Source organism: Phacochoerus africanus, chromosome 15 (assembly GCF_016906955.1).
Source record: "Phacochoerus africanus isolate WHEZ1 chromosome 15, ROS_Pafr_v1, whole genome shotgun sequence".
NCBI classification, from domain to species: Eukaryota; Metazoa; Chordata; class Mammalia; order Artiodactyla; family Suidae; genus Phacochoerus; species Phacochoerus africanus.
The window spans coordinates 11,422,738-11,438,944 of record NC_062558.1 but is presented as its reverse complement, the minus strand read 5'-3'; the positions used below and the strand labels follow the sequence as shown (position 1 = coordinate 11,438,944).

The window sequence follows — 16,207 nt, the reverse complement described above, 5'->3', positions numbered from 1 at the left end:
GCTATTTTTAGTTTACCATCCCTTGTCTCTCCTAAATTATAAGCACCCCTGCCACCCAAGCAACAAACTCTAGGGCTTGGTTTATGCCCACAGATGCTAGTACTTTAGTATTGCTATCAAGGAAATTCAGAGTAAAGTTAGTATGATTCTCTTAAAGACAGACACTAGTTAGGGTATGGGTTCAGAAGGCATTTTCTGAAGTGACCATAATTATAATTTATATATGACATTCATGTCACATACTACATTTCAAAAGTTGTTTTTTGTTTTCCATTATGTGGCTAGATGCGGGCAGGCACTCTACCCAGTTGTTGCTTCTTTTGACGCAACCTCCTTTAAACTCTCCTAGGCCTGCCCCTTAAAAGATAGAGCCTGAAGCTGATTCTGAGTTTGGCTGGGACCCTTCTCTCCATCCCCTCCCCCCTTTGCACAGTGGTCCTTGGATGTCCCTCCATCCCTGACTAAAGTTCCAGCCTGAGATCCCAGAAAGTCTGTGGCAGGAAATGAGGTCACCTAGGTAAGGAGACATAATGTGGATAATTCTGGCTGGGGGTCTACGGATAATGAGCCCTTGGTTTATGGCTTCTGGGATCCTTGCAGCAGAGTGAGAGCAGGGCTTGATGTTCTGAGAAAAGAGGGCTTGGTGTCTGCCTGGCAAGGGGTGGGGGGGCATGAGCCCTGCTGTAGTCTCTGTGTTGACCCTTGATGGCTCTCTGTCTGAAAACTGTAATTAGATGTCATCTCTGATGACTACAAGGTGAAATGATAACTGTACAGTGTGCAGCCTGGCCAACTGTACCAGCAGCCCTGGACTTGCTCAGTGGGTTAAGGATCCGGCGTTGCCGTGGGCTGCGATGTAGGTCAAAGTCACGGCTTGGATCCCATAATGCTGTGGCTGTGGTGTAGGCCGGCAGCTACAGCTCCGATTGACCCCTAGCCTGGGAACCTCCATATGCTGCAGCTGCGGCCCTAAAAAGCAAAAAAAAAACCAAATTTTTTGCTTGTTTTGTTTTTTAGGGCCTCACCCGGCATATGGACATCCTCATGGATACTAGTTGAATTCATTACTGCTGCGCCACAATGGGAACTCTCTAAACCAAAATTTTGATCATTCTTTTTGAGAACTTTCTGGAAATATCTGGGCTTCTCTTGACCTTATCACACAGGGAAGAAACCCAAGGTGAAAACTAAGATTTAGGCTTGGGTGTTAAGTGCAACTTCACTCAGAGGCTGCTTTGTATTTTTCCCCCTTAATTCACTGGCTCCTCCGGGAACTATTTTTCGTAGTTATTTCAGCTATTTTTCAACTTCCACTCCCCCATCATTGGAATAGCTCTTGCCTTTGGCCTCATTTCAGCGACTAGAGACCTACAGGTAAGATCTTCCTGGCCCAGAAACACCCCCTGCTAAATTTGAAACCTCCTGTTGCAGAGAGAGCTCTTTCCTCGTGGCACCGCCCCTCCTCCACGGTGCCCCTCGGGTTTGCTCCCTTCTCTGAAGCCTTCAGAATTTAGGGCAAGTGGGCCTCCCGTGTTTAGGTCGGGGTGGGGGCCATGAGCTTTGTTTCTCCTGCGTCCGCACCGCGCAGGGTCCCGAATCCGCCGGCAGGGGGCGGCGCCACGAGTCCCTGTTCCGGGGCTAACAGTGATGCAGACCTGGACAGAAGGATCAGTGGTGCTTGAGGCTTTGCTGATGCGGGGCTTCACTGCCTTCCTTCAGTCGGCTGACCCACCCACCTCCGCCATACTGTGCTCTGAGTCCGGCCCGCGCAGGTGGCCAAGTCAACTCGGCCGATTTGGGGGTTTGCACATTTCCTTTTGGCGGGTGAACGCTCATCCCAAGTTCATTTTTAGAGCCCCTCACGGTCCAACAGCCCCAAGGCTGTGCTATGATTTAGTTTCGCGCTGGCCCAGGGGCACCCCTCTCCTCTCCCTTCCATCCTATTTCTTGCATGCTGCTGGCCATCGCTCTCCACTGTTAGAATGACAGGCTTGGAGCCTCAGCATCCGTGATTTCCCAAGTCCCCTCAGATGAGAAGTGTGTCTGCCCCAGGGGCTCATGTTACCTTACCTGAGGCTTGGACCCGAGGGCAGCCCTGGGAGAGAGGAAAAGCCAGCCAGTGGGGACCTGGACCAGCAGTGGCCAGGAGGAGGTGAGGGAGGAGAGAAAAGGTGGATTTGAATCAGCAAAGCCTTTAGGAGCCCAGTTTATGGCCTCAGCCCATATTTGATATCAAAAGGATCTTGCAGTGAGAACTTGGGGGAAAGTCTGATCTTCAGGCATCAAAAGATCTCCAATCAACGGACGAGTGAATTATATTTATCAAACATCTGATCGACATAGGGCACCTGGGTTCTCTGGTAATTAGATTTTCTAGAACATTCTTTTGACTCAGTGTTCTAGGAATGGAGGTTTTACTGAATCTTATGGTTTTGGACTTATGCCATTATACAGTGTGTTCCTTAAGGTCTGTATTTCTCCTCCCTCAACCCCGGGGTAGATGTGAGGGGCCATAAAAGCACTCCTTCCTCGAGCAGAAATGACGTTTAAAGATTTGGAAAACAAAGCACTACTCAAAACTTTAAAACACAGTTACATCAGGGAATAGAAGGCAAAATTCATAGATTTCAAAATAGAATAGATTTTAAATTCAAGTTATGAAAAATATACGGCTTCAAGACCTACTTTGGTTGAAACATTTAAGGGCACTGCCTTTCTTAGTTGGCTCTGTGATGTTGGACAAGTATCATCACCTCTCTGAGCCTCAGTTTCCTCATCTGCAGAACATGGGAGCGATCTGGACTTTGCCATTTCTCAAGCCTCAGGGTTTAGCCTGCATGCTGTTCTCTGTGTTTACTTCACCAATTCATCTCTTTCCTTACATATCAGTCAGGGCCCTTCAGAGAAATAGAACCATGGTATGTTGGTGTGAGGGTTGGAGCCTTCAGCCTCGGGGAAGATGGGCCCCGGGGAATGGGACAGGGTGGGCTCGACTTGTTTTCTATTTCTGCCTCAGTAGAACACCTTCTCCAGATAGGCGTTAAGAAACATCCCTGTGGGGTCCAGCTTTTCTCGGATGGCACAGAACTTCCGAAAGGCAGGATACATTTTCTCAAAGTCCTTCCGGGTGCAGTTGTGGGCCTGAGGAAGCAACCAGATACAACAGGCCTCATTCCCCAGAGCTAGCATTTCAGCGGGGCTGCAAACGGGCCCCCATGTCTGTGTGCCTGCCTGCGTGATACTCCTACCCACAGGCACACACACACAGCATGTGCATGCCCACACCCACAGTCATGCATGCATGCACACACAAGCACATGCATGCACATACTTACACATACCCACGTTGTGTGTGCATGCACACACAATGTACATACATGCACACATCTATACACACAGCACACACATGCACACTCCCCCACACAATGCGCACACATGCACACACACACACACAGACATGCATGCATGCCCTTGCACATACCCACATGTGTGTGTGTGAACGCATAATGCACATGAATGCACACATCTACACACACACCGCTTGCATGCACACATACCTATAATGTAGAAACCCAGATGGGAGGGAGGAAGTTCTTGGAAAGTAAAGAAGGGAGGTGTTAAATGCAGCAATACACTCCCCATTCTCTGACAGTGGAGAAGCTCTCTCCCCAATTCTACTGCCAATTACTAAGTCTACTGCCAATAGGTCACTTCTGAGAGACCTCAGTTTCCTGTCTGTTAAATGAGCTCGCTGCCTTAACTTGCTCGTAGGGTTTCTGTGAGAATTAAATAAAATGAAAGGTGAGGAATTTCTCTGAAAACTCTGAGGGAATTACAATCACTGGGCTGTGGGAACGTGGGCGCAGAGGAAGCTGGGTCTCCTTAGAGTAGTGGAGACCCTCCTTGCTGGGACTTGCTCAGCCCCTTGAGCCTTGGGCGGGCAGGTGAACAGGGAAGAGGTGCGCCCTCTGGTGGAAGCCGTGGCTCCCAGCGGCTGCCTGGCTGAACTCCCCCCCGCCCCGCCCCCGCCTTCCCATAGGATTCCATTTGACTCATGGCATCCTACCTTGGCCCAGTGGGGCCTGCCCCCCACCTTCTTCATGATGGTCTCATAGGCCAGCCAGTAGTCCAGCCGAGGCACGTCCTTGCCGTAGGGCCTGGGGAGGGGCAGAAGAAGATGAGGCCCTGTCCCTGCTCTGCATGGTCCCACTCAATCATTAGGCACCTTGTCTGGGCCGTGCCCAGCACTTAGCTCTGCCTGCAGGACCCGGATGGCAATGAGCCCGCACCTTGCAGGCTTTTGTTCAAAAGGATTTGGAAAAAGTTTGCATCCTCTTGCATATTTTTTAAATTGGCAACTGAAAGTTGTCATGGGTTTAAATAATTTTAAAGATTTGTGTGTGTATGTATGTATGTGTGTGTAATATATATGTTTATACTCAGTTTAAAGATTTGAATTTTAAATCTAAATATTGAAAATGTCAATTTAAAAAGTTTTGTGGAGTTCCTGTTGTGGCTCAGCGGAAACGAATCCGACTAGGATCCATGAGGACGTAGGTTCGATCCCTGGCCTCGCTCAGTGGGTTAAGGATCTGGCATTGCCATGAGCTGTCATGTAGGTCACAGATGTGGCTCAGATCTGGCGTTGCTGTGGCTGTGGCATAGGCCGGTGGCTACAGCTCCTTATTCAACCCCTAGCCTGGGAACCTCCATATGCCGAGGGGGTGGCCCCAAAATGAAAAAAATTTTAAAGAAATATTTATTTTTTTTGGAAAGTAAAGAAGGGAGGTGTTAAAATGCAGCATTAAACTCCCCGTTAAATGGGAGTTAAGCAGAACACCACAGCTCACAGCAACGCCAGATCCTTAACCCATTGAGCGAGGCCAGGGGTCAAACTCGCAACCTTATGGTTCCTAGTCGGATTCACTTCCACTGTGCCATGATGGGAACTCCCCCCAAATTTTTTTAACGTACAGATTACTTAAAAGATACATACACATCTTTAAAATAAATAAATAAATATATTTACATCAGAATCACCTCATTCGGTGTATAGGAAGCATGGCCATATAATCTAGTTGGTCAGTCCTTGCTGCAAAGTCCGATTGATTGACAGAAAAAGTCAAAGGTAAAACTCTAAAAAAGGCAAATGTTATCATGCAGCCCCATGACGACTTTCCCACTTCTGAATTTGCCTTCACAGGTATAAAATAGACAGATAGACAGATGGATGAGGACTGAGCCTGGATGCAAGTTTGTCTCTTCATGAAATAAGCTGCCTCCCATTTAATATGTCTTTCAGAAAATCTCTTTTCTGGTTTTCTGGAACTCCCCGCCAGAACAGTGCCGTCTTGAGTCAGCCTTTGGGGTCCTCTAAGTTTGGGGGATTTTACGTGCTGGGAATTATAGCATGGTAAGATTCTGGCTGGGGGAGAGGTATGTTTGTCTTTTGCAAAGCCAGAGAAAGACTGTTATTGATGGGGGATGGGAAAGAAGTAAGACAATCTTAAGGGGGAGATTTTAGAAAAGATGTGCTTTGAGGTTTCTATTGTGGCTCAGTGGGTTAAAACCGAGGCTAGCATCCATGAGAATGCGGGTTTGATTCCTGGCCTTGCTCAGTGGGTTAAGGATTCCGAGTTACTGTGGCTCTGGCATAGCCTGGCAGCTGCAGCTCCAATTTGACCCCTGGCCCAGGAACTTCCACATGCTGCAGGTGTGGCTCTAAAAAGCAAAAACAAAAAAAGATGAGCTTCTTAAACTGTGCATGTCCATAATTCTCACACTGGAGACGACTGTGCAAGTAACCAGGAACAAGATAGCACAGTCTGAGCACAAGGAATCTGCCCAGGGCTTATGGAGCTGGTTAAGATGGGCAAATGCATCCAGGTACCATTCTCTTTTCTGCTAAACTGAAGCCTGGCCTCAGAATCCTTCTCAACACGATGTTCCGGGCTCTTGGAATCATGGACTAGGGCAGGCACATAAGCTGACATGAATCTATCATTCTGTTAATGTCAGCATCACAAATGGGAGCTACAGATGGGAGCATTTCTTTCTTCTCTTTCACTTCTTAGGGCTGCACCTGAGGCATACGGAGCTTCCCCAGGCTAGGGGTCGAATCAGAGTTACAGCTGCCAGCCTACATCACAGCCACAGCAACGCAGGATCTGACCCACGTCTGTGACCTACGCCAAAGCTGATGGCAATGCCAGATCCTTAACCCACTGAGAGAGGCCAGGCATCGAACCCGCAACTTCATGGTTCCCAGCCGGATTCATTTCTGCTGTGCCACGACAGGAACTCCGGCATGAACACAATACAGGCTAGAAATGGTAGTGGTGGAAACTTTGAGGAAAGAAAGACTGTTTTCTGCTGCCAGGATCAGGGAAGGCTCGCTGGAGGGGGTGGCATTTCAACTGGCCCTGAAAGCTGGGCAAGGAGCGGGGGCTTTTCGGGCAGAGGGCCCAGCTTTGCCCACCCGCACCCCCGAGAATGTCACCTGTACATGATGATGTTCATGTAGCAGCTGTCCCTCTGGAAGCAGGGGCTCAGCAGGATGTCGTCTGCCCGAGTGAAGCGCACCTCCACGGGGTAGTGGGCCACCACCTTGGGGTGGGCCTCCAGCATGGCCTTCAGCTCCAGGAGGGCCTCCTTGGTCTTCTCTCTGCACTCGGCCATGGGGGGCGGGGGGGGGGGTGGAACCCAGACTTTAGGAAAGGCTCTCCCCCACCCCCAGAGCCATCTCGCGAGACTCTGCACGACCTCCTAGCCGAGAGGGGCCGCAAGCTCCTGGTCCTGAGGAGGCCCATTGCTCATGGCCACTCTCAGAGTCCTCATAGATGCAGAGACCTACCTACTGCTCTCAGCTCACCCCCCGGGCCCCCCGACCAATCGGAGGCTCCTCGGGTCTCTGGCCTCAGCTGTCCCACACCCCAGCCTCCTCTTCTTCAGACAGAGTCAAGTCACTCTGATGCCAAGATCTCTACTTTTTCTAACAGTCCTGCCCCACGCGTCTGGTGGCCCCACCCCTTGAACAGTTAACAGACTCATCCCTTAAGCCGAGGCACCGGCCCCCCTTTGCCTGGAGAGGGACAAAGAGCGGGGCAGTTGAAAGAGAAAGCTGCTGTGAGCTGGGCCAGGGATCTAGCCTTGGACCCATGGGGGTTTCTCCCAATGTAGAGCACTGGCCCCCAGGGACTGAACCCAAACAAGGGACAGAACGCAGGGGAGAGTCTTTCAGAAAACAAGATGCTGCCCACGAAGCCCTATGCTCCAAGCCCAAGCCTGCCAGTACCCGGCCTCATGGCTGGAGAGGGGCCCATGGGGGGAGTAGACAGGATCTCCTGGCTGGTCCCTCCTGAGAGGCACAGTGGTGCAAGGGCACTGGGTGGGGATTCAGAGCCTCCCGTTTGCCCCTCCTTATAACGGGCAGAACGGGGAATCTGGTTGGCAGGGCTGCACGGAAGACCCAAGGGGATCTCCCTGTCCCTGACCCTCCCGCAGGCTGGCCCACACAGCTCCTACCTGGGGATGGCCCAGTCCTGGACATGCTGCTTGAAGCGGCACTCGTAGGTGAAGATCTTGTGGCTGAGGTTGCAGTTTTCCTTTTTCCCATTGAACAGAAGCCAGAAGAAAAAGCGATTGATCCAGCCCACGAGGCCTGGCACGAAGGTGCTAGTGGGCAGGGTAGAAGGGTGCATAATAATTGCCTTATCCAGCATTTAGGAAGGCGATTTTTTTCCTTTTTCATGGCCACACTTGCGGCATATGGAAGTTCCCAGGGTAGAGGTCGAGTCAGAGCTGCAGCTGCCCATCTGCACCACAGCCACAGCAACACCACATCTGAGCCACATCTGTGACCTACACCACAGCTCATGGCAATATTGGGTCCTAAATCCACTGAGTGAGGCCAGGGATTGAACCTACATCCTTAGGGACACTATGCCAAGTTATTAACCTGCTGAGCCACAATGGGATCTCATCCAGCACTTAGTGCCAGCTGTGTGCTGGGCACTCGGCTAAGTTCTTTACACACTGCATCCTCATTCTCTACCTACTCTGCCATGTGCACTTACCTACAGCCTGGGAATTACCTCCAGGGAATTCAAATATTGCCCTACATCACTCTCTCCATAGCTGCACAGTAATCTGGTTATGGGTTTTATCCCACTCTTCCCCTTTAATGACTTTGGGTTTTTTCCATCTTAATTGTGATTTTTAAAAAACTACATAACATAAAATTTACCATCTTAACCATTTTTTAAGTGTACATTTCAGTAGTGCTAAGTATATTTATATCACTGTGTGCTAGATCTCCAGAATCTTGTCGAACGGAAACTCTGTCCCCTGCTAAACAACAACTCCCCATTTCTCCCTCCTGCCAGTCCCTGGCAACCCCCATTCTGAATTTGACTACTCTAGGGACCTCTTGTAAGTGGAACCACACCATATTTATGTGTCCCTTAGCATATTGTTTTCAAGATTCATCTGCATTATAGCTTGTGTCAGAATTTCCTTCTTTTTAAAGCCTGTATAATATTCCATTGTATGGATAGAGCCCATTTTGTTTATCCAGTCATCTGTTGGACACTTGGGTTGCTTCCACATTTTGGCTGGTATAAATTATGCTACTGTGGACATAAATGTGGAAGTATCTCTTTGAAATCATGCTTTTCAATTCTTTCTGATCTATACTTAGAAGCGGAATTGCTGGGTCATACGGAAGTTCTAGTTGTAACCTTTTTGAGGAAACTTCATACTGTTTTCTTTAGAGGCTCCACCATTTTACATTCCTACCAACAGTGCACAGTGTCCAGTTTCTCCCCATCCTTGCCAACACCTGTTGTTTTCAATGTTACACCACCACAAGCTGCATTATCACAATTGTCTTTGTACGTGTACCCTTAGCAAATTGTTGGGGCAAAGGGCCAGGTAGAGTTTTTTGGGTTTTTTTTTGTCTTTTTGTCTTTTGTTGTTGTTGTTGTTGTTGCTATTTCTTGGGCCGCTCCCACGGCATATGGAGGTTCCCAGGCTAGGGGTTGAATCGGAGCTGTAGCCACCGGCCTACGCCAGAGCCACAGCAACTCGGGATCCGAGCCGCGTCTGCAACCTACACCACAGCTCACGGCAATGCCAGATCGTTAACCCACTGAGCAAGGGCAGGGACCGAACCCGCAACCTCATGGTTCCTAGTCGGATTCGTTAACCACTGCGCCACGACGGGAACTCCCAGGTAGAGTTTTAATTTCAGCAGGTTGCTGCCACTTTCATTTACTTTGGGTTGTAGTAATTCTCCCTCCTTCCACGTGTGGCTGTTCTGGGAAGGCTTGGTTGTTTTAAGTGGCCAGTGGAGGCTAGTGTCCCAGGACAGGGTCAGGCTTCCAGATTCTTGTTTTTGGAAATGACGCTGGATCTCCCCAAGAAATTACAGAGAGAGGGCTCTGCGTTCCTTGGGCCGGGAAGGAACTGTCCCTTGGCTTTTTGCTCTGGGAAATTCACTCACCAAGTCACATTCTTCCAAACCTTTACCTACACACATACATACACACTAAAGGTTTTTGTTGTTGTTGTTGTTGTTTTTTTTTTTTTTTTTTTTTTTTTTTGCTTTTAGGGCTGCATCCACAGCATATGGAAGTTCCCAGGCTAGGAATCGAATCAGAGCTACAGCTGCCAGCCTACATCACAGCCATGGCAACCTCAGATCTGCGCTGCGTCTGCGACCTACACCCCAGCTCACAGCAACACCATGATCCTTAACCCACTGGGTGAGGCCAGGGATCCAACCTGCATCCTCATGGATACTAGTCAGGTTTGTTACTGCTGGGCCACAACTCCCAAAGGTTGTTTCGGTTATAAGAAATTAATTTTCACTATGGATGTATTTGAAAGCCAATAAAATAAAATCAGCCTTCTCCTTGAGTGTAGTGTCAGGTTGCAACATCAGGCCTGTGGCATCTGCCTCGAAGGAGGGAGGGAGGAAAAAAGGGCTCCCACTGTGGGCAGGCGGCCAGACCACTGGCCTCTTCACCGTGGGCCATGTGCAGTGTGGGCACCATCTAACATTTATATCTGCAAATGGTAGGAGGGGTCACTGTGGCATAGATGCTGGGAGTCTGCCTGATACCCCAAGGCCACGTTCTCCCACAACATTACATGCACTCAAGACCCAGGCATGTGGGAAAGACAGTGGGGAATCAGGCACGGAGGTGAACGATGTGAGCTTGTGTCCTTGAATGTGTGTGGTGATCTGCATGTTAAGGGCTGAGAGCCCGCGCTGCAGGCTGCAAACAGACAGGCTAAAAGGCAGCCCCAGAGAGGCCCAACCTCAGATGTGCGGCCAGGGGCTCCTTGGGGCAGGAGCAGGGGCCGTGGGGGGCCCAGGTCCAGGGGCTTGTGGTGGGACAGCCACACAGAGGCTGTGCAGTCACCCTACTCCTGAGCGTAGGGCTCTGTGAGCTGAACTGGCCCTGATCACCTTGGCTGCAGCTTGTGCCTCCTCTCTTGTCACTGAAGACTCCTGGGAAACAGGCTCAGCTTGGCCCCGGAGGCCTTCTTGGGCTGGCTGGAATGCCGGATCAGAGCCTGGAGCCCTGGGCAGAGAAGCAGTTCCTCTGGATGTGCTCCCACCTCCCACCCTGCAGGTGCCCGGGATTCTATGTCCCCTCTACTCCTCCCCCTCCCCTCATATGTTTATAATATACGAATAAACAGCAGCTGGAGTTCCTGTCGTGGCTCAGTGGTTAACGAATCCGACTAGGAACCATGAGGTTGAGGGTTCGATCCCTGGCCTTGCTCAGTGGGTTAAGGATCCGGCGTTGCTGTGAGCTATGGTGTAGGATCAGACGCAGCTCAGATCCCGAGTTGCTGTAGCTGTGGTGTAGGCCGTTGGCTACAGCTCCGTTTAGACCCCTAGCCTGGGAACCTCCATATGCCGCAGGAGCAGCCCTAGAAATGGCAAAAAGACAAAAAATAAAAATAAATAAAAATAAACAGCAGCTCAGAGAGGCTGAGCCATTTACCCAGAGTCACACAGCACGTAAATGAAGCAGTGAAAACCAGAATCCAGACGCACTTGAACCTATGGCCCGGGCTCCTTTCAAGCTGTCTGAGTATCCTGGGGCTCAGATAGTGGTACATACTGCAGGGATGGCAGGGGTGGGGGTGGGGAGGGCCCATGCTGCGGGGATGGGAGGAGAGGAGGACGTCTCTCTCAGGGCAGATGCTACCTGGGGTCTCAGAGGCCAGCCAGGCCATGGTGAGGCTTCCACCAGCCCCAGGACACAGGCTGTTTTCAGCCCAGAAGCTGAGCTTGGCTGTGGCCCTGGCTCACTCTCCAGGGATCTGTTCCCTAGAGATCCTGCCTCTCCATCCATGGCCACCACTGTCACCTCTGCAGTCAACCTCTACTGAATACTTCAAGGGTGGGGACCAAGCTTTTCATTCAGCGTTTCTTACATGAATACCTACAAGCATCCTCCAGGTGCCAGGCATTGTCTGGGGCTCTGAGGTGAGGGCTGAGTGACCCTGGGTCCCTGCCCTCCCAGGGGTGCAGTGAGTCTTATCGCCTCACAGCCATGAAATCACCGGTTGCCTCACTGGTTATTTAGTTTTCATCTCTGAACCCTTGGGCACTAAGTCAGAGCCATGTAGGCTCAGAGGCCATGGAGCTCCCTTGGAGCGCCTGCTCCAGCCAGGAGGTGATTTAGAGCCCAATTTATTTAGATGCTCACTGGGCTTGGACTCCACAGACAAGGCACATAAAGCTGCCGGGCACTGTGATGGAAGAGAAGCCTGGCTGGACATTTTCCATTCTCATCCCTGCTCTATAACTGCATGACATGATGGCTTCCGGGCTGGGCTCATGGTCTTTAGTAAGACACCAAAGTCCCCAAGACAAAAGAATAAATGGATACATTTGACTACAAAGCTAAATACCTCTACACACCATAAAACAACTGAATCACTTTGTTGCACAGCAGAAATTATCACAACATTGTAAATCAACTATACTTCAATAAAATTTTAAAAAAATGAAAATAAAAACAAAAAACAATACAAAATGGAAGACAAGACACCAACAGGGAAAAGATGATGCAAAACACACAACCAGCAAAGGACTAGTGCTCAAAACACATGTACAACCCTATGAAACACAAAGAAGAAAACAACAACCCAACTTTTACAAAGGGCAAAATACAGACAATAGGTACGCCACAAAAGAAACATCCGAAGGATTCATAAACTGGGCAACCTGATTAATAATTGGGGAACTAAGAAGTAAAAACCATAGTGAGGAGTTCCTGTTGTGGCGCAGTGGTTAACAAATCCAACTAGGAACCATGAGGTTTCAGGTTCGATCCCTGGCCTTGATCAGTGGGTTAAGGATCCGGCATTGCCGTGAGCCATGGTGTAGGTCACAGACATGGCTCAGATCCGGCTTGGCTGTGGCTGTGGTGTAGGCCGGCGGCTACAGCTCTGATTAGACCCCTAGCCTGGGAACCTCCATATGCAGCAGGTGCATCCCTAGGAAAGACAAAAAGACAATAAATAAATAAATAAAAATAAAATAAAATAAAAACCATAGTGAGATAGCATGTATCACATATCACAGGAAAATTTAAAAGCCTGGCAGTTCTGATTTTGACCAGCTTATGGGGCACAGAGATTCTTACAGTGCTTGGCAGTTAACTTGACATAGTGATTCAGGTGAACAGTTTGATCTGGTAAAATTAAGATGTTCATACTTGGTGACACAGGCATTCCACTCCTGATTGTATACTCAAGACATGGGGAGCAATATTCCAGAATGCTCACAGCTGCATTGTTTGTGATGGAAAAAAAAAAAAAATTCCTGGGACAACTTAAATATCCATCAACAAGAGCATGGATAAATACATTGTGCTAAATGCATATCGTGAAAAATGAAAAACGACAGCCTCAACACGGATAGATATCACTATCAAAGCTGGATTACCAATTTATTGTCTCAGGATTCAGAAAGCAACAGTATAGATAAAAGCAAGAGAAGGATAAGCATGAAGACCAGGGTGGAGGTTACCTCTGGAGGAAGGACTACCGTCTGGGAGTTCCACCAAGAGGACTCTAACTGTACAGTGTTGTCTTGTTCCCTAGGCCGGTAGTAACTACGTGTATGCTTATTATATCATTCTTCATACTTTTTTTTTTTTTGGCTGCACCCATGGCATGTGGAAGTTCCCAAGGCGGGGACTGAACCCGAACCACAGCTGTAACCCAAGCTACAGCAGTGACAACGCCGAGCCCTTAACCACTAGGCTACCAGGGAACTCCACTTTCTTTATATTTTAAGTCACCTGTATTATTTACATGTATGAAATATTTTTAAAAAATATCATGCCTTTCCCTGTCTTGGCGGGATACAGAGTCACCACTCCAGGCCCCATAAAACCTTCCCCGTCACTCATGGTTACATGCCTGGTGGCAGACATGGAGCCTGAGCATCAGCCCAGATTTTAGGGCTGGGAAGGAGGTACGAAGCAGGACAATGGGAAGATTCATATCACCTGTGAGCCAAGGAGCAGTTCCTGGGGATTAGCATTTTTTTTTTGTCTTTTGTCTTTTTAGGGCTGCACCCGAGGCATATGGAGGTTCCCAGGCTAGGGGTCCAATTGGAGCTACAGCTGCCGGCCTACGCCACAGCCACAGCCACAGGGGATCTAGTCACACATGTGACCTACACCACAGCTCACGGCAATGCCGGATCCTTAACCCTCTGAGCAAGGCCAGGGATTGAACCTGTGTCCTCATGGATGCCAGTCAGATTCACTTCTGCTGAGCCACGACGGGAACTCCAAGTATTTTTTTTTTTTTTTTTAAAAAAAACCTCCCCAGGGTTGAAAACCACTGCTCCGGACCCAGGAGACAGAACCAGCTTGCAGGCGTAAAGGTTGGATGGAGTGCTCCTGATGGACCACGTCCCCAACCATACATGGCAGATGCTGTTGAAAGAAAACACTTGCATTCCTACCTGATCCAGAGCAGGAACTCCAGTAAATAGAATCCAATGGCGTAGTCCCAAAACCAGTTGGCTGAAGAGGAGGGAGGCTGGGAAGCAGAATTTATGATCGGTTCAGGGCCAGAGCTGCGCGTCCCTTAGAGGGAGCTGTGTCCCAGGAAAGGCTGTGTATGTCCTGGGGGAGGGGCGGCCCATCTGCCAGGACAATTGGAAGCCTCACTTCTTGGTGGCACCTCCAATCCCACACCCTATCCCCTTCTGTCTCATGCTCATTTCTGTGTTATATATGTATAACACACAGAACAAAGATGTGTCTGTCCCTTCTCTTCAGCGTGTGTGAGCTGCGTGTCCTGCCATCACCCTCTATGTGTGCCACCCTAGCTCCTCACACACAGGGGGTGTCCTGGCCTGGGTCCAACTGGTCCTTTCAACACTGACCCTAAGTGATGGCTTTGTTTTCTCCTGCTGAGAAGCAGCTTGTGTGCAAAGGACACCGGGATGGGTTTCTTCACCTGCACAGTTACGAGTGGGAAAGATGGGGGGCACCGGAGGGAAGGTGGGAGGGACTCCCTGGCTTCTGAGGTCTTGCCCAGCAGCCTGGGACCCATTATCCTAGCCTGTCCTCTGCTCCCCTCCCCTACACCTGGCTGTCCCTTGACCTCACCCCTATACACCCCTACCTGCGGACGCCTCGGACCCTTACTGGGCCCACCTTCCTTCCTCCTTCTGCTCTCCAGCCTTTTGTGCTTCTCCCCTCACATTTAGCGATGCTCACTCTTTTCCTCTCGCTTCTCACTGACCCTCAGGACAATAACAGGGACCAGTGCCCGGCAGCCAGAGGGGTGTGAGGCTGGGCCGGGGGGTGCTGGGGGTGCTGCATGAGGATGGGGAAGATGCCCCCCAGCTACCTTGTTGGTGTGGTCCTGGTAGATGACGCTGACGTTCTCACTGTGCGGGAACCAGAGGAAGCGGAAGTATTCAGATTTCTTCAGGTGGCTGTCCAGGTTGTCCAGAACCTGTCCTCGGTGGAAGGAAGGAGCAGAGGTGGTGTTGGTCCCAGGACACCCGTGGGGATGCTGGAAGTCAGGGCCCCAGTGTGCCTCCATTTCTCCCCATCAAAAGAAAAGACCTCGAATTGTCCTAATGTTGACGAATGGCAAGGAATGTGTTTTATGCTGGACCTTAAAATGGTCCACTTATGGGTTGACTTTCCCACATAACTTTTTTTTTTTGTCTTTTGTCCTTTTAGGGCCTCACCCTCAGCATATGGAGGTTCCCAGGCTAGGGGTCTAATCGGAGCTGTAGATGCCAGCCTACACCACAAGCACAGCAATGCCAGATCCGAGCCATGTCTGTGACCTACACCATAGCTCATGGCAACACCAGATCCTTGACACACTGAACAAGGCCAGGGATCGAACCTGCAACCTCATGGTTCCTAGTTGGATTGGTTTCCACTCTGCACCACGACGGGAACTCCACTTCCCCGAGGAAATTAGAGGACAAAAATGACTCCTCGTTTGTCCTGGCTTGAACAATTATTATCTATTTGGGCAAGTGCCTCAGTGTCCTCATCTGTAAAATGGGACGAATAGCAGTATTATGCAGGATTGCCGTGGAGGTTAAATGCCTAGAAAATTCTAAAAAGTTCTAAAATGGTGTCTCAAGCACAGTAAGCCCTGTGTAGGTATAAGCTGCTGCTACTATTACTCTTATGTTGTCATCGTCACCATCATTGTCATCATCTCTTAGCCCCACAACCCCTGAGGCATCAAAGGCTGTCAATAAAATGGAACAGGAGAGCCTATGACACATCATTATACATGTGACAATAATGTCACAGACCAAATCTTGTCTGCCTGACACCTATCAAGCTGACACAGGACAGGAGATCCAGTGGTGGCACAGTGGAAATGAATCTGACCAGGAACTATGAAGTTGTGGGTTCAATCCCTGGGTTTGCTCAATGGGTTAAGGATCCAGAGTTGCCTTGAGCTGTGGTGTAGGTTGCAGACGCAGCTCAGATTCCTCTTTGCTGTGGCTCTGGCATAGGCTGGCAGCTATAGCTCCGATTCGACCCCTAGCCTGGGAACCTCCATGTGCTACAGGTGCGGCCCTAAAAAGACAAAAGACCCCCCCCCCCAAAAAAAAAGAAAAAAACAAAAAACTTGACACACGCCAAGTTCTGAGCCAAAGCAGAGGTAGATTTTGGGT

General features: G+C 49.7%; 1 protein-coding gene across 2 annotated transcripts in view; it reads right to left on the bottom strand.

The window, feature by feature from the left end:
• Window positions 1-2,292: 2,292 nt before the first annotated feature.
• Window positions 2,293-16,207, bottom strand: part of LOC125116585 (L-gulonolactone oxidase) — a 32,759-nt gene continuing 18,844 nt past the window's right edge. The window contains exons 7-13 of one of the 2 annotated variants that reach the window (XM_047761946.1): window positions 14,902-15,009; window positions 14,006-14,082; window positions 7,525-7,674; window positions 6,500-6,664; window positions 4,067-4,157; window positions 3,558-3,593; window positions 3,086-3,141 (exon numbers count right to left, since the gene is read on the bottom strand). In XM_047761946.1, coding sequence (XP_047617902.1) covers window positions 3,558-3,593; window positions 4,067-4,157; window positions 6,500-6,664; window positions 7,525-7,674; window positions 14,006-14,082; window positions 14,902-15,009 — 627 coding nt within the window. In that variant the 3' untranslated portion in view covers window positions 3,086-3,141. Of the gene's footprint in view, window positions 3,142-3,557; window positions 3,594-4,066; window positions 4,158-6,499; window positions 6,665-7,524; window positions 7,675-14,005; window positions 14,083-14,901; window positions 15,010-16,207 lie in introns of both variants that reach the window. The other variant, XM_047761945.1, reaches the window with a different exon arrangement.